Consider the following 27,479-nt stretch of genomic DNA (forward strand, 5'->3'; position numbering starts at 1 on the left):
TCAGTGTTTCAAATTCTTATCTGAGAAAGATAAAAAAAATTGAACACTTTAAAAACCGCAAGGTTCAAATATTCTAAGCAATAACTATGTCATGATTTTTGAAACAGAAGAAAAATCTTTATTTTCATCATAAATTTTCTTCTTCAAATTTCTATTTTATGAAAATCTTCAATGACAATGTATTAAATAATTTTTTACAACTTTTTTCGGAATTATCTTTTTCTTTTTTTGTTTTATTTTTTTGCTTAGAGAGCATTAAGAGAAAATTTCTACGATGGCCCCGAGGTTTCTCCACTTCTAGAAAAAGACAATTCAAGAAGAGAAGTAAAAAATGAAGAAGGGAAGTAAAAATTTTAAGAAGAGAAGTAATTTTTTTGTATTACTTCACTGAAAATTTTACTTTTCTTCTTGATTTTTTTACTTCTCTTTCAAGCTTTGAAAAATGAAGAAGAGAAGTAAAAAATGACAAAAATATCACGTGGTTTTGATTACAACCCCTGACGTAGAAAGTTTATTGTTATTACAGAGAGACCCCTTACCAGACTCCAGAGGATGTTTGTAATGGCAATTATGTTGATTAGTGTGATTAAACGTTTAAAGCTATCCCTTAAGCAAAAGTTATAAAGCTTTTCATAAATTATAAAAACACTTTGGGAGAGTACTTATATTTATATAATCTTTGTTGTAGGATCACGTGTTTTAGACGTTGTCTTGTGCTTTAAACAATTTAAAAAGGGTTAAAACCATTTTGGCAGCTCGCCAATGTAGAAATTTAATCACAATTTCAATACTTAAAGACATTTTACTTCCCTTTTTAAAATTTTTACTTCCCTTCTCGAAATATTTACTTCCCTTCTTTAAATTTTTACTTCTCTTCTTGAAACTTTCAGAACTTTTTTTAGAAGTGGAGAAACCTCGGGGCCATCGTAAATTTCTTATGTCAAGTTGTTTGATGGTTGTTGATCGGAGTCTGTCATGGGGGAAGTCTTAGTCAATACAGAGCATGCATCGGGTTTTTCAATATTTTACGTCTGAAATATCATAAGCTTAATCCCTCCTGTAGTTTTTTTATCTTACAAAATTTCCTTTTTACACTCATATTTTTATGCCTTATTTTAAATCCGGAGATATTGAGGTTAACCCTGGGCCGGAGAGGGAGACCACGCTAAGCATTTATCATTGGAATCTGAATAGCGTTTGGGTTGAAGATTCTATGGGAGATTTTATTAAGATTAAACAACTTTCTGCATTTCTGAACATTCATAAATTCGACATTGTCTGCTTTTATATACCTGTAGGCAAAAACAGCCATTGAATAATTCCTGATATACCATGGCTATTATACCACGGTAGAATTTTTTTTTCAAATTTTGCATTCAAAGTTTGATTTTTTGTCGTTTTTGTTGTTATATCAAAGAAATTCATTAAAATAAATCTATTGTCAATTTCATGAACACATTTTATGACTCAAAGTCATTAAAAAATTAAAAAATAAAACATTCGAACGTTCGATTATATGGGAGTGTTTTATGTGAAACGCTTAACGATTGACATATATAATGTTTCGTTTTTGCCTCTAGGTATATAATAAAACATATATTCAATAGGTTTTCGTTGGTTATTGGATTTATTAACCCTCGGTGATGTATATTCAACTCGGCTTCGCCTCGTTGAATATTACATCACCTCGGGTTAATAAATCTCAATAACCAACTTTTACCCATTGAATATCTGCTTATTAACTTTGAAACGCTATCTTTCAATCCACATCTTCATTCTATTCTATTGGACCTTATAAATAATCCGTCTTACGATTGGTTTCAGAAATATACGAGAAACCAGTACCATTGTCACGTGTCAAACTCAAAGGAGGTTAATATCTTTGTTTGGTCAATCACTTTCTTCAGACAAAACCAAACTGCTGGCCAGAAAAATGTTGATTCTGGTTTTTCAATAGGAATACTACAGAAACAATTTAATTCTTCTGTCACATTCTACCGCGTATTAGTGGTTGGCGATTGGTCAAGTAAGCCATACTGGGGTCCATACAGTTTAAAATCTTTGGAAAAAGAACCAAGACTTGTATGGAAGGAAGATCAAAAATCAACAAGCGAAGTTATCAAAGCCATTGGGAAAATAAGAGGTGCTAAGTTACACATGATTTTTTATAACAAAAGCATAAAACCAGATTTGGGCGCTCTTCCTTTTACATTGGACAATGCAATTATTATTGTTGTAGATGATCACATCGCTGAGTCTCCAGTAATAAACAAAGATGGTACTTTCGTTGTTTGGCCAGAAGATTTAATGAATCCTTTATTTATTAGAATGCTGTCCAAGAAAATGAACTCAATCATATGTGGAAAGTAATTTGCGATAAGGAGTGTTAACCCAGCTGGCACACAACGTTTTTTCAACGTTTATCTAATGTTCATAACGTCCATATCCATATAACGTTAGATGAACGTTGAAACAACGTTGCGTGCCAGGCTGGGAAAATTTTTCTCAAAAATGTGGAAACTTTTTTTTTTTGAGAATTTCTCAACATGGATCAATCCAATTTCAAAAAACTAAACACCACTGGATAGCCATTTCCAAGGAAAATAATCTAAAGGATAAAAGAATTTTTGAAACAATGAAAAATATGAAGAAGAAAAATGAAGATGAAAACAATGAAGATCTTTTCTACTGTTTCAAAAATCATGACATAAAATTGTTTAGAATATTTCAACCTTGCTGATTTCAAATTTGTACTCAGATCTTTCGTACCTTTAGGTAAAAAGTTACAGCACTCTGAAGTTGGCCTTAAGGCCAAAAATGACCAAAATCAGAAAAAATGACCTGCTCCGCAGTGTTTCTACTTCTTATCTGAGAAAGATACAAAAAATTTGAACACAGATTTGAAATCAGCAAGGTTCAAATATTCTAAGCAATAACATTTTTGAATTTTTGAAACAGAAGAATTTTTTATCGTAAATTTTCTTCTTCAAATTTCTATTTTATGAAAATCTTCAATGACAATGTATTAAATAATTCTTCTCAAGAATATCTTTCCAACGGTGTATAACTTTCTAACATAGCATGAATGGGCGCCGAGAAAATGTCAAAAAACTAAAGTGTCCACATACTTTTGAGACAGACTTTAAAACGTTAGTGTTCTGTACAAAAGTTGTTCGTGTCCAAATTTCAGATGAGTTTACAAAGTGCAATATCTTAAAGCCCTTCAAACGCAATCAATTCTTTTTCTTTTTTTTTTGCTAAAAGTTTTTAGGGGCATCTGAAGTCCTCCCCCCTTCCACACAAAATCTCATGATCTAATAGATCTTTTCATAAATTACGTCACGAACATCACTTGCCTCGTTTATTGTCATGGTGATTTACTCCCAGCGGGTTTTATTAAAACTACTTTATATTCATAAAAGAATCATTTAATGTCTCAAGGGTCACAATCACCATGGTAATTGTTTGAATACGAGGCAAGTGATGTTTGAGACGTAATTTATGAAAAGGTCTATAGTAGTGTTGAATTGAACCTTTCCAATCCAATTAAATAAAATAATCAATAAAATTGACAGGTGTCCGAAAAAAGTGGTCACGTGGTTATTCGATACTTTACAAAACGGTTACATTGAAACTCCGGAACTCCTACAAGTCCATGCAACTCGGCATTTTGACCGGTTATGGGTGTTAACATTATATCAACGATTTGGATCGAGTTTTTCATCCTCAGTCCCAAGAATTGCGAAATGGCCTTTTTTTAAACCAGGCTGTAAAATACACGAATACGCGTTTTTTTTATAAGAACAAACTATATAAGAGCATGAGATTTTGCTGGCCAAAATGTTAAGACAAAAATACTCAAAAAATGGCAAAAATAAGAACATGTTAAGAACATTTTTAGGCTTGAAACTTAAAAAAGTTAAGAACATCCGAAGGCTTCAAAATTTTTGGATGTTCTTATAAAAGAAAACGTTTATGGCTGGCGACAAAACTCTCACCGCACAACCATAAATTTTTTGTTGAAAGATACCCTACAAATTTTTTCTTGAAAATTCATCACCAGTCCTCTTAAAGGTTTTGTTTTTAAATAAGAGTGATATCGTTTGCTTATCATCAATTTTGATTCACAAGCCTTTTCACATTGGATTGACACGGATGAGGAGCAAGATTGGTCAGAAAGAGAGGAAAAGAAAACATTTTCTGCTTATATCAGCATAATATAACAATAGAAAGACACTGTCCTGATATGATATGTGTCTGATATGAAACGGGAACAATAAAACTTTTTAAGGGCGACTGCACCCTTAAGTGTTGATATGTGCACACTAAGGAGGAGATGTTTAAAGGTAAAGCAGCGATGGGAAAAATGTACAATTTTTTCTGAAATTCATAAAGTCATAAAATCACCTGTTATTGAAGAAACATGCGCAGTTTTGGTTTCTACCATTTTTAATGACGTCATCTTTAAATCACGTGACAGGTCAACTTGAATGTTGGTGATGGAAAGAGCATTATCATCTCCACCCGTAGCAACAATCAGTGAGGTGATTTCTGAAAATAAAATAAAATAGAACATGAGACCTTTTTGTTGTATTTTTTGTTTTCGATCACCATCATCAGCAGTATCTTTTATCAAATTTACCTAGGGTTATAGCACGTCCTGAACAATAATCTGCCAATACCCGGTTTAAATTGACCCCGCCCAAATAGAAACTTAGTCACTTAAACCCCGCATTTATTTTCCTCAATCCCATCTTTCAAAGTATTTGAATGGAATGAAGATATACTCGTAAAATGCACGAAATATAATAATAAACCTACCTTTCCGAAAATTTGCCATTATTTTTAGCTTTTGATATTTTGATAAAAAACAATCATTAGAGAGAATAGATAATATGAGAATCCAGACCCTTTTACCCGTCGAGCATCTTCCGACTTTTTTTACTAAGGGAAGTATGTTGAGGGGGGAGGGGTTCGACGCCCCCTTAATATCTCAAGACTGACTTGAGGTTTGAATAGAGATAGATATGGATAATTAGACATGATTTGCAAAAATTTGAACACTGGAACTACTGGAGCTCGCTCGTCTGATTTTACTGAAAATATGGCTGCCATCTAGCATTATCTGACACTTTAAAAAAAAAACCAGCAGCAAAAAATTAATCATGCGCCCGAAAAATAATGTCGCGCAGTGTTACATTACAGAATTCGATCCAAAAATAAAGTTAGCCTCTCCTCTCCACCCCCCCCCCCCTCCAAGATGCTCGAAGGGTTAAAGAACTCACATATGGAACCCTCAATTTTGCCTCAATTGTAGTAACTGACAATTGAAGAAAAGTTACCTTTATTAGCATGACTGTTGACGACAACATCGATTGAATTGATACCAGACTGGTGAATCTTATGATTGAAGCACAACAATGCTTCACCAGAAACGATGTCGGTATTCAATAACACTGCTTCTTCCAGCTCGTGGAATTTGAATCGGTTTTTATTGACGTGGTTTGAAGTCACCTGCAAAAAAATGCATCAAGAAGGGAAGCATGATTACAAAAACAGAAATAATTTTTTTGGATAAACAGATCCAATTTTACATGTTCTCATAAATTTTAATAAGGGCTAATAATAGCAATAGTCCCTTCTTTTTTCATCCTAATTTTCTGAAGAATCTTTCCCAAACGTTACAAATTTCATCTTTAAAACATTAAGATGAATAAGAATATTTTTTTGAAACATAATAATTCATCATGTCGTCCGCATGAACGACAATCGTCAGCAAATTTGATTATACGCCATGAAAAGCAGGTTTTTTTATCGTTTGGGTCGTTGACTGAGAGAATTATGTGTCGACCGGTCATTCAAAGAAATAATGAAGTTGAGAGATATTAAGACTGTGTTCATACGTGACGGTTCCGTTTCATGGTCTAAAAGAAAGATCACAGACGGAAATGGCACGTGCTAAGGAGGAAAAGTAAATCATTATCGGGTTAGGGTTTTTTTTTGATTGAAAGGAAGTTTACCCTTCTTACCTGTTTTATTTTAAACCAGTCCTCATTACTCCAGCTACAAAAAATAACGGCAATATAGGCAAATGTAAAGTAAGTAAGTCTGAGTCAGAGGCGACCCGCAGGCTTCACTTTCGATAGCTATCTGCCTGAAGGCCTGAAGGTAGGGGAGTGCGTCACTCTTTCTCCCTGGATTGCTTTGATCCTTCTCTTAATTTCTAAGCATCAATTAGAGAGGCATCAAGTACATTTTAGGAATCTTTGGTATGACCCAGCTGGGGGTTGAACCCACAACCTTGCGCACCGTAGCCGAATGCTCTACCACTGCACTACGGTCGCTTGAAAAGGCTAACGTAAAAGGGCCCAATAAATTAGAAGAAAAAGCCCACCTTTTCTCCGAGTACGGTAATTTCATTTTGATTTTCTTGATTTCGATCAATTAACTTCTGTCTGTAGGTTTCAAAAATCTTTTCCAAATTCCACATGGAAAGATGGCCGTCAGTTGATGTTGCCATGACGATGTGGTCACGTGACACATGGAGCCATTTGACAGTTTGGAAACAATGCTTTTTGTCACCGAGAAGCGAGATCATTTCTATACCATGTCCATCAAAAAGATATATCCTAAAATTGACAAATTTAACAACATCTTCAGTGGAACTGTGACAGTTTGGTAAAAAAATTAATACGCATAGTCTGGACCATAGATTTATAAAGCCCGAAAGGCTAGATGTCGAGCTTTAAGCCATCGCAGGCAAAAAAAGTGAATACCGGAAAAAATATTGTTGCTATTGTTTTTGAAAACTTGAAAAACTTATGATTGGTCAATCGCTGAAATCCTATTGTAATGTCACGTGACTTAGGTAGGATTTCCTACTTAACCACGGCACACTTTTCAGCAAAAGCTTTACATTTAGCCCTTCGGACTTTAAAATTCTATGGTCTGGACCGAGCTCAGTTTTGGCGCTAGAACTCTCCATCACCGGATAGTAATCCTACATAAGAGATTCGCTTCTAGCCCTTCGTTCGGGCTTCTACTTCATTGGTCAAACCTAAAAAAAACTTGTTTAGCATATAAATTTTGTCTGAATCGTCGGATCCCCCATCGAACGAACTATTTCAGGGAAGCGCGATTTGTGTCAAAACGCTAAACCAATAAAGAGTAATAAAAGAAATATTCCACACCTACCTGACAGCGCCATCTGAGCATGCACATGCGCAGACGAAAGTTCCTTCGGACACATTTTCATTTACGTTATCAAGTAAAGGCCAAACATCACAACTCATATAACGCATGTCGTCAATGAATTCACCCGTTCTCAACTTCAACTGTTTCGGGTTCATTTCGGGATTGAAAATTTCTGTTGCTAGGCAACAAGACAAGTCTGTTTTATTTTTGTTGAAAGGCGGTAAAATGGTAGAGGGAGTAAGGGAAGCTTCATGGTCACCATTTGTAAAGCATGTTTTCAAAATGGTAGACCGACTGATGAAGGACGGGCAATCGAGGTACCATTTTTTCAAGGATGTTCTAGATCCGCACGAAATAAGGTTCCCAGATAATCGAGATGAGTTTTGTGAGGATGGCATAAAGGTTATGTCTTTAACGCCTCCAATATGCCCGACTGCGGTGTGTATAAGCTCCGTCGTGTTTGTATTTTCCTTATCTATAATAAGAAAGTTAACTATTAATTTGATACTCACTACGATAAATCTCAGGATCTTTGAATACTGGGTAAAGTCAAAATTTTCCTTTCTTTCCCATGAACACTTGGGGTTTGGTTACGAAAGGCTAAAAGAAGTGGAGATATATTATGTCACCGGATAACTAAAGTATCTAACTTAAGCAAAAAAAATCTTGAAAAATGATCCAACGTGGGATCAATTTTTTAAAACATTAGCAGTACAGCCGAGTGATTCACCACCGGTTTATAATAAGGACGATTGAGAGGAACATAATAAAATTCATACAGATAACGAAATTGATAGTTGTATCTTCACTTCCAGTTGCCATTAACCATTCTCTTCCTTCCGATACTGAGAAAAAAAGAAATAGAGAGGTCCAAACGAAACGTTATGCTGCAAGAAGAGGTCTTATTTCTCAAGGAATAAGTAAGTCTGCGACCGTAGTCGGAGGCGACCCGAAGACTCCTCTTTCCATAGCTATCTACCCGAAGGTAGAGGAGGGCACCACCATGGCTCCGCACCCCCACTTATTTGGGGGGAGGTGTAAATCTAAAGTCGGCCTAAAAGTGGGTGGGAGCTGTCTCATTTTCTAAACTCAGGGGGGGGCTAAAAAGTGGGGGGACCTGAAGGGCTGCACTAAAGTTCTTGGGGCACATTTCAGAGGGCAATTAAGAACTAAAGGGTGCATAAATTTTCTCAATCAGAACCTTATCTTATATGTTATTAAAAATATATATCATTTTTTTCTTTAGTTTCCTTTAAGAAATGTTTAAAAACATATAACATATTGAAATCGAAATAATTTGGTGCAGAAATATTTTTCTTTGCTGGGACCTGAACCTTGAAAGTGCTTTTTGCAGGGACCTGAACCTTTAGATTTCAACTGGGACCTGAACCTTACTGAAAAGTGGGGGGACCTAAAACTTAGGGGGAACCTAAATTTGTTTGGGGGGAGCTAGAACCCCATTCGGAGCCATGCACTCTTTCTCCCTGGATTGCTCCACTTACCCTTAAACCTTCTCTTAATTACTGAGCATCAAGCAGAGAGGCATCAAGTGCCATTTTGGAAATCTTTGCTATGGCCCGGCTGGGGGTTGAACCCACAACCTTGCGCACCGTAGCCGGATGCTCTACCACTGTACTACAGTCGCTTGACTGGTCTTGACCAGTCTCAAGGACTGGTTCTAATAGCAGCACTGAAGATCATCCATATGTTTTAACGAAGAAGAACGGTCATCTGTGTGGAGTAGGAATACCAAGAACATAATACCCAAAGTCAAACTGAGCACTGAACACACTAAAAATAACGATCAGAATTCTTACTTGAATCACTCAAAGACTGAAACTAGGATTTTCAATCAGAAATAAAGTTTACATACTATAACGATAGCCCAAGAGTTTGGCACACACCACTTCTTTGCCATGCAAGCCTTCCTGGAAAGTGAATGTTTTAGTACAAGATGAACGCCAAAACGATTAGAATGCGAAGTCGATAAAAAAACATGAAAGATGAAACAAATTTATCATTGACCCTTTGGAATTAAGCCTTCTTAGATAGCTCCAACGTCGAATTTCCTTTAATCAGATTTGAACTTTTCAGTTGCTTGAAGAAATCGTGTTTCAACGTAGTACGGGTATTTCACTACTAGTAGAAGAAACCTGGAAATTGTAGTCCTCTGTCATCTTATTCGTGTTATCATATAAAGTTGACGCTCTCTAATTCGACGTTCTACCGGGTGCGCCACAAAAAAGTTTCTCTCTTTGAGACTAATTTTCTCGAAATCTAAAATTTTTAGAAGAACCACTTCTATATCATTGGAAAGAAGAAAGATAGACTTGAATTTTGATGGGTCATTTATTAAATTCGATTCATCAGATCAAAAGTTATGCTCAATTGAATAAAAAATTTACTTTCAGAAAGTGCTCAAAAACGGTAAAAATCGACCTATCAAATTTTAACTTTAAATTTGGCAATTGCATTAGCCTTTACATGATTAAGAGCATTTTTCAGTAACAAAACACATAAATTTTGAAACTGAAGGGTCGAAAGGGTTTAAAATCTTCATCAAAATCAATTTAATTTAGTTTTACCGAAATTCTCCTCAGAATTTTGGTTCTAGACTGAATAAAGTCTATGTAAGGCTGGATCTACCTCGAAACCCATATTTGATGTCTTTTTATGAATTTTACCAGATTATTTTGCCTTTTTCGACAGATTTTCTTCCTTTCATTGAAATTCAACCTTCCTTTAAATAAGAAAAGGTCATTTAGACAGCTAATTATCATTATTAATGACTGTAACGAAAATACTGATATATCATGAAATCATGCTTATGTTTAATTTGATAGGTCGATTTTTAACGTTTTTGAGCACTTTCCGAAAGTAACTTTTTTATTCAATTGAGCATAACTTTTGATCTAATGAATCAAGTTCAATAAATGACCCATCAAAATTTAAGTTTATCTTTCTTCTTTCCAATGAAATAGGAATGGTTCTTTTAAAACTTTTAGATTTCGAGAAAATTAGTTGTAAAGAGAGAAACTTTTTTGTGGCGCACCCGGTACTATTCAATACGTTCCATTACTCGATAATATTGAAAGGTACCGTCACCGACGTTCTACCATTCGATACACTTCCTTATTCGATGAAAATCCGAGTCCCCTTGAAGATCGAATTAGAGAGCGTCAACTATATGTAATCAAAAATAAATTTGAAATACCTTGAAAACACATGATTGCTCTTCCTCGTTCCATTGGCAAGACGCGATGTTGACAACTGGTCCTTTCAAGTATGCCAATTGCAATGTCTTGGTGTCCTGGAAAGAGAAAAATAGTACAATCGTTGCCAATATATTATGGCACATTTCCGGTGGTCAAATTTAGATAAATTTCGATAACCTCCCCCTCCGCAAATTTTTTCCCGTCAGCAGACGCAGACCTGATTTAGCGGCCGAAGATCTGAATTAACGGTCGAAAGCCTGAATTAACGGCCAAAGACCTGAATCAACGGCCGAAGACCTGATTTAACAGCCGAAGACTTGATTTAGCAAGTCACCAGCCGAATACCTGATAGATACGTTAGAGTCAGTTAAACTAACTTGAACTTCCCATTGAAACATCATATAAAAATCTTGATTGAATTTATAAAAAAGATTTATAACAAATTTCCACAATTCATTTTCCCAGGCCTTCGGCCGTTAAAAAAGGTACTCGACCGCTGCATCAAGTCTTCGGCCTCTAAATCAGATCTGCGACCACTAATTCAGGTCTGCATCCGCTGATGGAAAAAGAAATCTGCTCCCCCTCCCCTCCGAACAATATTGGTGGGAAAGAAATATTGCTTGGCCGGTCCTTAGCTCGCCCCGACAACATTGTTTGGGGGGAGGGGGAATAAGTTTTGTCAATGATTGTAGCCTGATTGATCATCACGACGTGTAAAGCCATTTTAAAATACATTGAAAGAGTCTGGAGTTTCATTTGCATTATGTTCAAAGCCTGTAAATGATCAGTACCCTTTTATTTAGCAGTGAATGTGAATATAAAAGGTGGTTGGTGCTTCAAATACTGCCGAACCAATCTTCTAAAAAACGAAATCAAAACATCGAAATCAAGTAAATCGTCACCTGATTAGGGAAGGAGACATCCCAAGAACGATAACCACCACCACATTGAATTTTCAACAAAATCTCTTTCTTCTCGTAACTCCATAATCCGAAATATGATTGCTATGAAAAAAAAAATCATCAAATTGTTAACTTTCTCGATACAAAAAGTGAAAACAGAGAAAAAAGGCTTCCAAAATTTTGAATGTTCTTATAAAAAAACGTGTACCCCTAAGTTGATTCCACCGTTTTTCTAATTTCATTACAGATCACCTATTTTGCCAGCACCATATGCAGTGCTCTAAATGAGATATGGCGAAATCCCCCACCATATTTAAAAGTTTTTCGGTTCCACCCTCTTTTTTGCTCCCCCCCAGTTATTTGACAATTTTGCGGTTCCCCCATATGGTTAACATAGAAATACCTTAAATCAAGCTTAATATTTTGGAAAGCTTGAAAATATAGCCGTGAAACTGCTTGAAAATGAAGTTGTATTAAAAATTTGGTTTTGTTCAAGTAAGATGATTTTATTTGAGATCGGTGAAGTTCCCCAATGAAAATTTCTGCTCTACGGGCCCCATTAAATAAAGGCCTTCTATATGACGAGGATCAAACAAAGATGGTATTACGCCATATTTGTATCGGGCTACGTCATTGCTTTGAGAAAGTCATAGTCCACCGGTATGCTATTTAAATTGATTCTTTTCTGGCTGAAAAATTTTTCCGATTCTGAAGGGTAGATCTATACTTTCTTTTCGTTAGAGGATGATCAAGCACGCTTTACACGTTTTTTTTTATTAGAACAATCTATTTAAGAACATTTAAGGCTTTGATGGCTAAAGCATTAAGAGCAAGCTACGAGATTAATCTTTTAAGGCTTCACGGACTTCACGAAAATGTGTATATTCAAATTAATGGCTCACAAGACAATGAGAGTGAACATTTTCTCTTTTTTGAATTAATAAATCTCTCGAACACTGATTGAACTTTTGCTTATTTAGTCTCTCTATATCAAGTTGACAGAACCTATAGCCAAAAGACTGGCCATCTCTCGAAAAACTGTAATTAATAAATCTTCATTTTGATTTTAATTCAATTATTCAATGTAGTCAATTTTTTAGTGACTTGAAACCCGACAACATTTTACGGGGTGACGACGGTTATGTCAAAATCACTGGTAAGAAAGTCTTTCTAACAGCATTATTAAAATTATTAATTTTGGGCATACTACAAAATCACGTGCATCCGAGGGGGGGGGGGTACTAGGGCAAGATGGGTTACGGGGATGCTCCACTGGTCAGGGTACCTTTTTTAAACTGCACGAGTCCCAGGTAGGGTCGCAAAAACACCAAAATAGAAAAATCAGTCCCTCGTAGGGTGCCTATTTTTGGAAAATTTGGGGAAAAAGTAGAAAATTTGAGAAAATTTTGGAATTTCAGTCCCATTCAGGGTCACTTTTTTCGCTAATTTCGAGTCCCACGTAGGGTCGAATTTTCGAACCTCAGCGGAGCACCCCCGTCGGTCGACAAGGGTAGTACCTCCCCGGGCGTGCATCGCTGCATCAAAGTACTAATACAATTGGGTGCTTAATAAGTACCCCACTAATCATTTTTCAACCAGGATTCATAGGAGTGTTTACCCCCGGAAGTACTTTTGTCCTAAAAAATATGTATTGAGGAGTTATTCTTTTTTAAATAGCTAAATTTCGTAGCGTAATATTTCTACACAATTCAGGCATTAAGAAATATTTTCTGAGAGTACTTTTTCCTGTGACACTGGGACATATTGAATTTTTCGTGTTTCAGATTTTCGACTGGCATGTCAAATAGAAAAAGGAGAAATGATTTCCGAATTCTGGGGGACACCCATGTACAACGTCAGAACGTCAAATACAAAACTGAACGGTTGTCGTCTGAAAAATGCACAAAGATGGCGGAAAAAATTCAAGAAAATAATCAAAAATCACCATCAATAAACGACTTTTGCAGCCCGTCAAAGTGCATCATAAATGAAGAAAACGCACTAAAAGATACCCTACAATGCAGGAAGTGCCACCGTTTAGTCCATTATCTTTGTACAGAACTGCCACTTTACCAGATCCAGATATGCTTGTCATACAAATCAAGAAGTTTCCAGTGTCAAAACTGTACCAAAACCGCACCACAGGTAATGGAAAGGTATAATTCAAATGAAACATCAAAAATTGAAGGATTCAAAACGAAATCAAAGCCTGTGAGAATATAATGAAAAGGCAGGACGAAGAAATAAACCATTTGAAAGCACAAGACGTCAATGTTATGGTCAACGAAATGAAAGAAACTATCGACACCAGAATAACCACGCTTGAAAAGAAGATTGAAAGCATCATCGAAAAGAAAGAAGAGAAAAGACCACCAATGAGCTACTCTAAAATCACATCCAAACACATCGAGAAAAACATTGGAGATGCGATTCGAAAAGAAAAGCAGGAGGAGCAGCTGATTCGATCTACAGCACGCAACCTAATTTTTCATGGGATTGATGAATCGACAGATGAAACTGAAGAAGAAACAAAAATCGAGGACGAAGAATTTATCCATGACAAAATTATTGGTCAGCGGCTCCATCTGAGGAATATAAAGATTACCGAGACGCAGCGGATCGGGAAATTTACGAAAGAAAGAGAAGATAAAGCGAGATACCGACCAATTAAAGTCACATTTACGAGCGAAGAGGACAAGAACACAGTGTTGCAAGCAATAACAAAAGAAAAAGGCTTTCCTTTATACCGAATGACAGGATTTGACCAAAAATGAAAGACAGATAATTAAAGAATGGTGTAAGGAAGCCGAAAAAATGAATGCTAAAATCAAGGAAGACAACACAAAATGGAAAGTCCGGGGGAGCCCGCGAAAAAAACTCTATTTCAAAAAGATCATTGTAATTTGGTCAAATCTGGTCAAATTTGTCCCAATAAGGATTGAAAAATTCATTTTTATACTCCTTTTTAGTCCCGCTAAGGGTCAGAGGGTCATAAATCGGGCGACACCCCGAACGCTCGCAACCCTAGTACCCCCTGCTACTTCATCAAAGAATAAGTTTGTACCCCCCCCCCCAACAAAAAAAAAAACCAGTATTATTATTTTTAAATGTAATTACTGCTGCTTTAGCAGGGGGTCAGAGGGGCCTGCAAAATCGTTAAAAAATCTAATTTGGCAAGAGCTGATAAATATTTTGGGAATTGCCATCGTACATCAGTACATCAGATTTAGGGGTTAACTTTAAAATTAAGAAAAAAGTATTTTGGCGACAACTTATTTTTACCAAGAACTAATTTTAGCAAAATTATCTCTGAACGTATTCAGATTGTTTGATTTTTGAATGAAATACGTTATTCGAAACTGAAGACCTCTGCATCTTGTAAAAAATGAAATTCTTGAAAAAAAAACTATTAAAAAATCATATTATTTCTGGGAAATCTAGCCATCAAATCCTTATACTTACCGTGGGCCATCCAATACAAGACTACAAGTCTAACCATATTTTACATGTATAAAGTTTGCTACAAAATTTCCCGAATACGCAAAGAAAACATTCGACCCACTAACAACATTTTTTAATTTCCAAAGCATTCTAAATTTTGATAGGCAACACAGTGCACACCTCCAAAAAGAAAACGCGAGAAGAAGCAACGACGAGTCGGCAAACGCAAAAGACCAACAGAGCCAACAGATAGCATCGACAGAAAAAGAAAAAGGACTGAGCAAACACTTTCAATGTCGACGACTATCAGCATCAACATTGCTTCGATTGTCCCGAATGCTATAAATAAGGTCTACTATTCACCTTCCTATGGTGATGGTGTGGGCAGCCAAACATCTTCGTCAAAGAAAAACTACAAAACCCCTTCGATGTCGAATTTTACCGAGGTCTACAATATATGTGTCGAGGGCAACAATAAAAGACCTCGATTGGTAGACTATATCGATTTAGTTACCCCCGTTTCAAGCAACTCCGAACCCGATCCAGAAACTTTGTACCCCTATGACCCCATTTATTTCGTCCCAACCTTAAAAACACTCCAATGTACAAAATATAATATTAATCAATAAATTTGGAAATATAACACTCAGTATATTTTAGATAGAATATTCGCAGTAAAATGATAATAGAAACATTTCAAGTTTTGTCTGGTAAAATCTTGGTGGTCAATGTCAAGAATGGATAAGTTTAGAGTAGAAAAGACGGAGAAAGGGCCATTATTTCATTTTGATGACCTAAAGCTAAGCTACTCATTAGCGTTAATAGCGACCGGGGATCGAACCTTTGGATTGCAAGGCAAATGCTCTACCGACTACCATACTAGATGACAGAGAAAGGGCCATTATAGCGTCACATAGTTAAGTATACTCCTTTACTTGTCCATTTTTTAATTTACTTCACGAATTGCGACATTATATAGAACAGAGTGTGGTATGCGCAGAAAAGATGATTTGTTATGAGATTAGGGAGAAACTCAAGTTGTGGCTAGTCTATACACCTTTTCAACCGTAGCCGCCGATTACCACGCGGAAATTTTTCGTCCGCTTTATCCCACTAAAACCGTCCCAATCTATTTTTCGCACCTGTAGACAATAGAAAAATGTGTCAAAAAAGGATTGGATCGAGTTTAGGGGGATAATTAAATAATTAAGTGGAACGCACCTGACCGCGCGACTACGATCGAAAAGGTATATTCTACTATATCATTTCTAAAGGCTAATCAAAATGTGAAGCAAACATAAATCAAAAAAGGTTCTCACCAGGTAGAAGCCATAAACGATAACATCATCCTCGTGAAACCATATTCCTTCAATCCAATCCAAACCTTTACACACTTTCTGTTTGTCCACTAAAACAATCTTGTTTCCAGTCACGTGATATTTTCGGAAGTTGCCATCGCGACCAGTAGTAAACAAATGGTTTCCATGTTGAACAACAGAAGTAACTCCAGTTTTTCCATGAACTCCAAGAGCTGAGTCCAAAGGTGCCTTAAAAATCAGGTACAGTAAATTCACTTTGTTAAAAGAAGTAAACGGTTTTTTAAACAATTTTATTAGAACATGAGGCTGAAAATTTAGCGAAAACCTTAGAACAAATTAAGAACAATCCCAAGCCTCAGATTTTAGAAATTACTTTAGGAAGTACTGCACGCAGTAATTATGTAGGAAATAAGTGGCTTCAAATTATACAAGTAACAAGTGATACTTTTATGGACCTACCTGGTTATGCATTTAACACATATACAATTGATATCTACGTGAGCGTGACCATTAAACAATCATTCAGAATACAAATAGTGACGATCTATTAAAATTAGTCGTTTGTTTCTTATAAAAAAAAACGTTTAGAAACCAAAATTTCATGCTCTTGAAATATTCTTTCATATTCAAGACTTCGTGAGCAAAAAAACATATCTCATCAAAAAATTCAGTAATTTTAAGAACATTGATGTATGCTTATTAATAGTGATTCTTATAGATAAAGATGCGTTTCTGAGCTGAAAAATTATTTTCTTACTAAAACCTGCTTGAGCCATCTTTTACCTACTTTCATGCAAAAAGTCAGAAAAAAACAATGATCCAATATTTCATAAAGTCTAAAAAACCCTTTTTTTAGCCGTTTTTAGCTGAAATTTACTCCAAAAATCGAGCTTCGTCACATTCGAGGGTTTATAGTTATGCATCTTTGTGCAAAAAAATCAAAAAGAATGAAAGAGCCAATCTCGAGAAAAGCTAATACCTAAGTAATTGATAATGTCGAATTTGGCCAGTTTTTATATAAAAACACGCCAAGCAACCAAAATTTCATGTCTAAACACACATATTCTTTAAAAGTAAGCCCTCGTGAGCAAAAAAAACATCTATCTCATAAAAAATTGAATAATTCGACTAAGAACATTGATGTATGCTTATTAATAGTAATTCTTATAGATAAACACGCGTTTTTTGAGCCAACAAAATTTTTTTGCAAAAATCTGCTTGAGCCATCTTTTACCTATGATGGTACCCTACTTTCATGCAAAAAATCAGAAATATTAACGATCCAATTTTTCAGAAAGTCCAAAAAACCCATTTTTTAGCCGTTTTTTGGCCCAAATTTGCCCCCAAATTTTTTTTTTTCGAAAATCGGGCTCCGTCACATTCGAGGGTTTATAGTTATGCATCTTTGTGCAAAAAATCAGAAAAAACTAATGAAACAATATCGAGAAAAGCTAATAACGAACGAACGAACGGACGAACGGACAAAGGTTAATTTATAGGACCTTCACCGGGGTAGGTCCAAAAATTGTCTTCGGTTATACATTGGGACAAACATTCACTTTCTTTTTGCAGGGAATTATTTTGCTTGTTTTGCTTAGACTACAGACTAGCCTTGAAATAATTATTTTCTAGGTCATAATTTTAAAAATAAGGCTGGACTCAAAACGGACGGATTTACCTTTGAAGATCCATCAAAAAGGTGTAACGATCCTCGACGATCACCACAAACTAGTTTCCATTGTTCAAAACCACTTTCAGGGTTGTTATAAAGTATGGCATTTGTCACCCATCTTTGTTTTGAATGTGGTAGAATGAACGACGAGAGCAATTTCAATGCAGTTGGTATTTGGTTGGAAAATTCAATCGTGTACAGCTTGAGTTCGCCCTCTGGACCACAGGCTAGTAATTGTTTCTGATTTTCCGAGTTCAAAATAAGGAGATTATACACTTTGCCGGTGCCGAAGATTTGTTCGGATAGCACATCTCTTGGACAGCCTACAAAGAAGGAGATAAAAATGTCTAGAGTGATAGGCCAGCTTTTTCAATTCGTATGGATGCTGGATCGAACTAACTCATGAATTTAAATTGTTGTTTTTAAACAGATAATCAGATGGTTTTTATAGCCTCTCTTAAAACTTTCTATAGTAAACTCTTTTATAAGAGCAATTTAAAAGGAACATCGAGGCTTAAAAACACCAAAAAATTAAAAAGACAAATGAGAGCAATCTGTTCGTTTTATGACGGAATTTATGACAAAATCAAGGGTCAAATTAGGTAAAAACAAGATAGGAAGCTTAAAATAGTCAACTTTTGTCCCTAAATTAATAAAAAACAGAGCCTGGCCTCAAATGATAGATAATAAAATAAATCATTACGATATAAAGATGGTCAGATACACATTACTGTGAAGTAAAGCCGATAAATAAACTGTACCAAACATGTAATTTCACATCCTTGATCACGAGGGTGTATGTAAACAAAAAAAGTTGATGTTGAAAAGGACATATGATATTAAAACACGCTTGACAAAACTGTGGAATGATTATTTGTGTTGTTTGTATAAAAGCACACGTACAGTAGAAATATTAGTCTTTGAAAATTTGACCCAAAGAAATTTATTGTGAGACCTAATTCGTGTAAATGCATACTTTAACACCATTACATCAATTCAAATTACTCACATCGGTCCAAGAAAACATCATTTCATAGAAGATGACATGGCGTGTTTTACTTTTGGTGTTAATATTACACTTTCAAGGTATTTATACTTATTTTCTATCATATTTTATCATTTCTTCGTTCACTGCTGCTATGTTTGTTTCAGAAGCGTGGCCGGCTTTATTTGTTCTCCTGTTGAAAAAGCTAACTTTTGAGCGTTGACGGAACATTCTCTCCTACCCACTCTTACACGCTGTTTTTTTTTTGCTAAACCTTTCCTGATATACACTTGTCAATATCAAATCAATATTAAAAAACAAGGGTTCTTTTTACTTGGGAGTTCTTTCTATAAAGACACTAAAATCAAGTCTGATGAAATATAAAAGAAATTATTATAAAACTACTTGACACGACCCAAATATTATTATTATATTATACCTTATTAGGACCCCTTGTTTATTAATTCTTAAGAATATTTTCAGCTGTCAAAGAGAAGGCCCCTTATTTTGCTCTAAATAGCCTGATTTTAGCCTATATTTACCTTAATTTGGGGTTTCAGAAGTACAATTTCCAAGCCCCGGCAATTAGGTCCCCCCCCCCGTTTATTAAAATCTCGAAAATTTCCTAGCCTAAAGGCTCGGAAAAATATTACGGAAAAATCCCATAAGCTCATAAAATACTTCCCGTATTGTACTCGAAGTTATGCGATATTAGTACTTATATTTATTTTCATAGGATTATCATCACGGGAAATTTACGTTTCACAGAACGAAGCAAGTGAAGATATCAAAACGTGCGGCATACAAACACATCCCTGTCAAACTATTTCTTACGCTATCTCAATATCCAAACACAACGATACCATCCTTTTAGATGCTGAATACACCTATATTCAAAATGAAACTCTTATTATAGACACGTCTTTGAAATTCACTTCATACTATAACAGACATGGTAGTAAAGCAAAGATATTGTTTGAAGAGGGAAAATTTCCTATTGACTATTTGATTCAAAGTTCAGCCAATATTTCATTCTACAAGCTTCAAATCTTCTCACAACTTGTCTATCAAGATAATATATTCAAAATGGGTAAAAAAGGATGCTCCTTGATTATAGAACATTGCGTCTTAAACTTTTCACAGCCACTAGAATCAGACTTCATAGATTACACTAAAGATTTCAAGAGTGCTCTTATAGTAAAAACAACATTACACAGTCAAAAGAACAAAATTCAGAATACAATAAAAAAAGCGAAAGGTGTTATAAAAGAAACTAGTATTGACTACCATGCAAGCATAACTTTTGATGATTGTCATTTTGTTAATCAGATAATGGCCATCACCTTCCAAAGAATAACAGTTAATAGATCAATACTCATTGATTCCTTACTTTCATCTAATCCAATAAAAGATCTTCAATTACACCAGAGTCAGTTTTTTCGATCATCGGTAGAGACTACAATTGAATATGGCAGACTCAGTGTAACCAATTGTACATTTCAAGGTTCGTCAGAGTATGGGGATCAAGAAGGAGATTATGCATTCATGCTACAAGTTCACCCTGGTGATACTAATTATTGGGAAGGAACAATCCGAGATTGCACTTTCAAGAGAGCATCTTACGGTGCAGTCAAATTAGAACGTGGGAGTGTAGAATTGATCAATCTGACATTCGCAGATAACTACATAAGTGATCAACCAATGATACCAACTGACAGAGCTGCAGCCTTGACAACACGCTCAACTGACATGGATTTAGTCAATTGTACCTTCAACAATAATTCAGCCCGTTCTAATCAAGCTGGATCTATTTTTACCAAGCTAGGGACCGGTGAAAGACCATATACTTCAGTTTCAATCGTTAACACCGTTGTTAATTCTATTAGGAGCCCCTTGTTTAATGATATCAGGAGCATTTGGATTGAGCCAAGTATTTATAGCTATCCAACAGGATGGCTTGAAATCACAAAGACCTCAAAATTGAATTGCTTTGAAGGAAGTTACATCTACGAAGAGTTTGAGAGCTACCAATATTTGAGACTACACTGCATCACCTGTAATAGTTCATCTTATAACGCAAACGGTCATGCTTTTATAACAGGCAATGAAAGAGCTGATAACATAACAGTCCATAACATTAACTGCCATTTATGCCCCTACCAAGCCTCTTGCAAAGACGGCATTATTCGAAGTAAAGGCAATTTCTGGGGATTAGCTGACAGCTCTGGCAAAGTGACATTCTATTCATGTCCTCCTTTATATTGTTGCTCGTCTTTTGAAACATGCAAGTCATACAACACTTGTGCTCGCAATCGGGAAGGGAGACTTTGCGGCGATTGCCAAAAAGGACATGTTTTATCTTTATTCAGTCACAACGAATGTATGGATAAATCGTGTTGTGAGTATTCGTGGACCGTGTGGTTGGGATATATATTGATGGCTGCTTTGATTTGTTTGTTTTTCTTGTTCAACAAAGACGTTTGGAACTACATAAGAAATAAAAATAAAAATGTTGAGACCGAGGAATCACTTCTGGACAACGACGATAATAACAAACTATTGATTACGAGTTCTCCGTTTAGAAAAAACCTCTCACCATCCTACCAACTACCTGGCATAATTAAAATCACATTCTTTTTTTACCAAACCGCTTCCATCATTCGAGTTGTTGCTTCAGCAAAGACTTATTACCACATGCCAAACTTTGTCAGCTTTTTGTTTACATTCTTCAATATCAAATTGGATTTCACTTCCAGTTTCATCAAAATTTGTCCTCTGTGTACAAATAGTATGGTTGTTATGGATGCATTGAAATCTAGTTTATCGTTAGCATGTTTGGCAATTCTTTTACTGGCAATGATTATCTGTGTTGCACTCAATTTCATTATAAAGAAGAGGTTCAAGGATGGAACTACCGCTCAAGTCCGTCCGCAGTCATTCTTACGTCGTTTGAAAGGAGCATATGTCAATGTTTTGCTACTCAGTTATTCCAATATCTCAGTTTTTTGTTTACGAAATATTCATTGTGTAGAGGTTGCTGGCGAATCGTATCTTCGCGTTCAAGCCTCAATCAAATGTTATACTGATTGGCAATATCTTATCATGGTTGCGATTGGTTTATGGGTGGTCCCTTTCCCGTTAGTCTTGTACACTGGCTGCCGCGCCCTTCGATCATATCGTATCTCGCCCAACGAGTTTCTTCTCATCCTTACTTTACCGCCCCTATCACTTTATTTCATGGTCATCCGCCCTCTGGCGTTCACCCAGTACCATTTCGTTTTCGACCAAGCCACTCTCGATGAAAAAGATCAAATATTGGGTGTGTTAAACGGACCTTTCAAATTGAATTTGAAAAACCAAGAATCTCATCTCATCTGGGAACCTGTTTTGATTTTACGCCGTTTTTTATTGATCGTCATGACAACATTTATTTCGTCACCGATCGTTAAATTGTATCCAGTGGGTTTGCTTTTCTTTATTTTTGCTGTTCATGATTTTGTGCAAAAGCCGTTTAGGGAGGAGAATTTGAATTTTATTCAAATCGTGTCAATTTTAGTTTTGCTATTATTGACATTTTTCAACATGTTTTGGGCAGTGACTAACAATGCGGATTTGCTTCAAGACAAACTTTATTACAACCTTGGTGAAATATTGCTTGTTTGTGAAGCGGTTATTATATGTTTACCCATTCTTTGTATGATCGTTTTAGTCCTTTATAAAGGCTCAGTCTTTATCTTTGATCGTTTCTTTAATAGGCGCGGTTAAATTAAAAAAAGAGAGACTTTTGCAATTTTCACGAATTTTTGCCGTTTTCATGAAATTTACTCCTCACGAAAAAAATCTAGAATAAGGATTTTCGCAAAAAAAGCGTAGGCAAATGACAGAAATTAAATGAAAAGAGGCTGATTTGTGAAATTTCATTAATGCGAAATTTTTAGATTCTCACTTCGCTAAAAAAAAATGCCCACGCGAAAATTTATCCTCTTATAAAAAAGTATATTATATGAAGTACAAAGAGTGATTGTTGTTATCTAATAAATCTTGAAGAAGGGGGTTTGAAAAAACCATTACATAATCCAATATAAAATGTGATTTAGCATTTAGAATTATTCGAATCTATATGATTGTGTGAAAATTATAATTGTATACTGACTTCAGGAAAATATCATGACCAGATTTTGTGGAATCAGGATGGAAGAATAAAACACGTAAGCTTTTCGTGATTTTTGAAATCCTTCTGGAGATCTGTCTCTAGTATTATCTTGAAACTTTTGAGATTTTAGACATCTTTACGGGATAAAGGGAATCTGAAGGAAATTTTAGGGATTTTTAAGTAATTTTGAAATTATTTTCAGAGAATTTTTTGATAGGTAATTACACGTTTTTTTTTATAAGAACAAACTATATAAGAACATGAGGCTTCGAGGCCCAGAAATTTAAGAACATTCTAAGAACATACTAAGGCTTTGGAGACTTAAAAACATGCAATTTCTTAAAAGAAATTACATCAAAATGCTCAAAAAATGCTGAAAATAAGAACATTTTAAGAACATTTTTAGGCTTCAAATCCAAAAAAATAAGAACATCCGAAGGCTTCGAAAATTTTTGACGTTCTTATAAAAAAAAAACGTGTAGCCTCTTTTATTTCAAATTTCTTTTAAACGTGTACATTTTGCAGATAGCTAATTTTCATTACAACAAAATTTTGCTATCAAATCTGTTGCTCAAGAATGATGTATGGAAGGATTGATTAATTTAATCTTTATAATAATTGTTCACTTTATTCAGAATTAAATATAGTACAATAATAGTATGATTTAGGATTTTTATTTGAGCTAGTCTAGTTTTTCTTATAACAACGAATCGATATTATAATCCTGTAAAATTTATTTGTAAAAAGTTTGGAAAATTGGAAAATTTGTCTAATTTGGTGGACTTAATTCCTCGAAAATGACAGATACGCCTTCAAAACTGTAAATATTTTAATATACTACCGTCAACATTTTTGAGAGAACTTTTAACGAAAAAAAAAAGCATCTCAAAGAGTATTCTCTCGATTAGAGGTATAGTTTATAGGGTTTCCATTGCTAGATCTTAAGATATTATTGACTTTTAAATTTGACTTTATAAGAGCATCTAGAATTTTGGAAGCCTTCGGATGTTATTATTTAACTTTTTCTCATCTTGACCATTTTGTGAGTATTTTTATTCAAAAATTGCGTGTTTTAGAGTCCGCAAAGCATCAAAATGTTCTCAAAGGATACCATAGGCAGTATCTCCTATCATTTACACTTACACAACATTCTAAATCAAAAGAAAAAACTTTCTCTCCTTTCGGAGGCACGCGAGCGAGAAAATTTTTTAGAATTTTTGTTTGTTCTACTTTGTCAGCATAGAAGCGCGTCTGTTTTCTATATCATGAAAATATATCTTTATTTTGCTCTCAATACAGTCTTCGCAATCGAAGCCTTATGTTCTTACATGGTTTGTTATTATAAAAAACAGTGTAATATTCCACTTGCATTTGCGGTCATTATTTTCGACGAGCACAGAATTGAAATGCTCTTCGTATGTTGTTTGTATTAGAACAAAATATACCACAAAAACATAATGTTTCGATAGCCAAAATATCAAGAATAAGTTAAGAACATTTTAAGCTTTCTCGGGCTCCCGATTTCTTTGGAACTGCACAAAAATAGTCACAAAATGGCGAGAATAAAAACAATCCAAGAACATCTTAGGATTTAAACTCAAAAAGTTAAGAACATCCAAAGACTTCAAAGGTTTTAAGAAAACGTGTATTCAAACTTTGAGATTTATCAACTTTAATTCAACAAATAATTTAACAAGAGCTTTGATATGAACTCTTTACAGCTTTTTTCTATTGTAAATAATGAGATGTTAATTTTGACGAGTACATTCGAAGGTAAGTATTGGGCTAACGACTATTGCTTTTAGTTGCCTTTAATCGGAAAGAATTGATTAAGAAATTATTATTTCAGCTTTTCCATCACAAAAACCTTTCATTACTGGTTTATCAATGTTATAAAGTAGATTGACGTGATGATGGTTTTGTTGACGTAAAATCATTATAATTTGTCGGAAAAAAAAACAGATTACAGTATAAAAACACTAAAGCGATGGGATTCAATTTCGCTTTCATTTTATTGTTATTATGCGCGATATACAAAGGTAAAATAATTTTTTTTTCGTCTTTTTTTATCATTTCCAATATACATTTTTCCAAACTATTCAGAGAAATTTAAATCTTACTTCAATTATTCTAAGTTCAGTTAAAGATGATGAGTTTTGAGGATTTTACTTTAAATAGAAATTTGTACGCTTTTTTTGGGACACACTGTATAATACGAGGTCTTTACAACGCGAGTTGTTAACTTCATTTTCCAATTTTCGTAGGATTATCGTCACGAGAGATTAAAATGGCCTCACCGCTCAAGTTTATATTTATTTTCGTAGGATTATCATCGCGAGAGATTTACGTTTCACAGAACGAAGCAAGTGAAGATATCAAAACATAACGATACCATTCTTTTAGATGCTGAATACACTTTCATTCTAAACAAATCATTGACCGTTGACAAGGAGCTTACTTTAACGACACACAGCACGAACAAGAGCCGAAAAAATACAATCATTCATTTTTCAGATTCACTTAAAGAAAATTATCTCATGGAGTTGCATAACAATATCACATTAAATGGTCTCAAAATCGTTTACAATTCGACAATCTTCCTCCTCCCAGTATTCAAAGTTTTGAAAGATGGAATCTCAAACAGATACAATACATGTATTTTACAATTGAACACAAAATACCAAATGATACAACTTTTCGATCATGTTCAAGATATCGACATATTCTTTTACAACACAACTTTTCGAGGTCCTGGTCGAAAAAGCTTCAGAGAGTTTATTAATCCAATAGTCAAAGAGCTACCACCAATCATAAGATCTCACAATACAGACAATCGTCAAAACTGGATAAGACAGCAAAAGATCCATATTGAACGTTGTCTTTTTATCAATTACACTTTAAACTTTTACCAACTCTCCACGATGAGAATCATTGACACAAACTTCAAAGATACAGTTTTTACAATGTATTTCTCAAAAGGCAAGTTCAAATTCATTCGAAATCGATTTCAACATTCAGCTTTAATTATCCAAGGAGTACCCGAATGGCACTTGACAGATTCGAATATTCACTTGGAGGATTGTCACTTCCAAGGACTCAAAGCAAGTTGACATCGATATGAGTCATTTTATGCTAGACATAACCGAAGCTAAAAGTGTCACCATAGACAACTGTACATTTAAAAGTGCCTTGTTTGGAGCAGCACTCATCAAGGCAACGTCATTGACGATCCGAAATTCCGAGTTCAGGGACTGTTACATCGAAGAACAATACACGCCAGCATACCGCGCGGCCGCTTTAATGGCGTACAATTCACACTATATTACATACAAAATTTTAAACTGTACGTTCAAAAATAATTCAGCTCCACTGGGCCGTATTGGTGCCCTCAAAATCAATATACATTATACACAAGATTCCAAGTCCAGTCTTCAAATTCTAAATACAACAATCAACTCGGGAAAATATCACATGTCGACTTACAGGAGACACAAGTGTTGTTTTTGAATCTGATGATTACCGCCGTCAGTTTTCCTGGGTTTCCATTGATAATTCATCCAAAATGTCATGCCCATTTGTGAAATATATGAATCATCACTATACGAAAGGTACTTACTTCAGAATTGATTGTCTTAAGTGTAATAGTTCATCCTACAACGCGAATAACGTGTCCTTCATCAGAGTCAATGATACCGAAGAGCAATCACTGGATGGACATAACATTATTTGTTACATTTGCCCCTACCAAGCCTCTTGCAAAGACGGCAATATTCGAAGCAAAGGAAATTACTGGGGATTAGCTGACAGCTCTGGTAAAGTGACATTCTATTCATGTCCTCCTTTATATTGTTGCTCGTCTTTTGAAACGTGCGAGTCATACAACACTTGTGCTGGGAATCGGGAAGGGAGACTTTGCGGTGATTGCCAAAAAAAGACATGTTTTATCTTTATTCAGTCACAACAAATGTATGAATAGAACGTGTTGTCAATATTCATGGACTGTTTGGTTGGGATATATATTGATGGCTGCTTTGATTTGTCTGTTTTTTCTATAAAACAGAGACGTTTGGAGCTGCTTGAGAAGTCTGAAGTCAAATCAAAGCGCTGGAAGGTATTTACTCTCGGGTACCTAATAGCCGGGGGGGGGGGTTGGAATAAAGCGGGGGGGGGGGTTGGAAAAAATCTCAAAACTTAATAAAGCGGGGGGTTTGGAATAAAAAATGTCCTGGGTGGAAAATTTTTGAAAAGGAGGCTAATACAGCTGAATTAGGACAAAAAAGGGAACTTTCAAAAACATTTTCCCAAAAATTAATAAGCGGGGGGGGGGGGGGGGGTTTGGATTAAGAATGTCCTGGGTGGAAAATTTTCGAAAAATTAATTAGCGGGGGGGACGGCTATTAAGTACCCGAGAGTACCTTCTTTGTTTGAGGAGCATGAAGTTTTACTTTACGAAAACAATGAGGTTGAAGAGCCTCTAATTAAAAGAACTTTCTTACATACAGAACCACCACCATCCTACCAACTGCCTGGCGTCATCAAAATCACATTCTTTTTTTACCAAACCGCTTCCATCATTCGAGTTGTCGCTTCAGCAAAGA

The 27,479-nt window shown here is 35.3% G+C and overlaps 2 protein-coding genes across 2 annotated transcripts in view; one reads left to right on the top strand and one right to left on the bottom strand.

The window, feature by feature from the left end:
- The window catches only part of LOC136812182 (tRNA (34-2'-O)-methyltransferase regulator WDR6-like), a 48,210-nt gene that overhangs the window by 4,679 nt on the left and 16,052 nt on the right, over positions 1–27,479 (bottom strand). Inside the window, exons 11-20 of the mRNA XM_067068664.1 lie at positions 17,750–18,066; positions 16,072–16,299; positions 11,312–11,413; positions 10,409–10,504; positions 9,068–9,122; positions 7,974–8,039; positions 7,195–7,669; positions 6,395–6,629; positions 5,343–5,514; positions 4,408–4,551 (exon numbers count right to left, since the gene is read on the bottom strand). Coding sequence (XP_066924765.1) covers positions 4,408–4,551; positions 5,343–5,514; positions 6,395–6,629; positions 7,195–7,669; positions 7,974–8,039; positions 9,068–9,122; positions 10,409–10,504; positions 11,312–11,413; positions 16,072–16,299; positions 17,750–18,066 — 1,890 coding nt within the window. The remainder of the gene's footprint in view (positions 1–4,407; positions 4,552–5,342; positions 5,515–6,394; positions 6,630–7,194; positions 7,670–7,973; positions 8,040–9,067; positions 9,123–10,408; positions 10,505–11,311; positions 11,414–16,071; positions 16,300–17,749; positions 18,067–27,479) is intronic.
- LOC136812144 (uncharacterized) lies at positions 18,382–25,267 on the top strand. The gene is made up of 3 exons (XM_067068614.1): positions 18,382–18,829; positions 19,465–22,191; positions 25,146–25,267. Exons 1-3 carry the CDS (start codon positions 18,784–18,786, stop codon positions 25,265–25,267), a joined length of 2,895 nt encoding a protein of 964 aa, XP_066924715.1. The 5' UTR covers positions 18,382–18,783.

The sequence above is a fragment of the Clytia hemisphaerica genome, unplaced genomic scaffold, assembly GCF_902728285.1.
Source record: "Clytia hemisphaerica strain Z4C2 unplaced genomic scaffold, Clytia hemisphaerica genome assembly, whole genome shotgun sequence".
Taxonomy (NCBI): Eukaryota; Metazoa; Cnidaria; class Hydrozoa; order Leptothecata; family Clytiidae; genus Clytia; species Clytia hemisphaerica.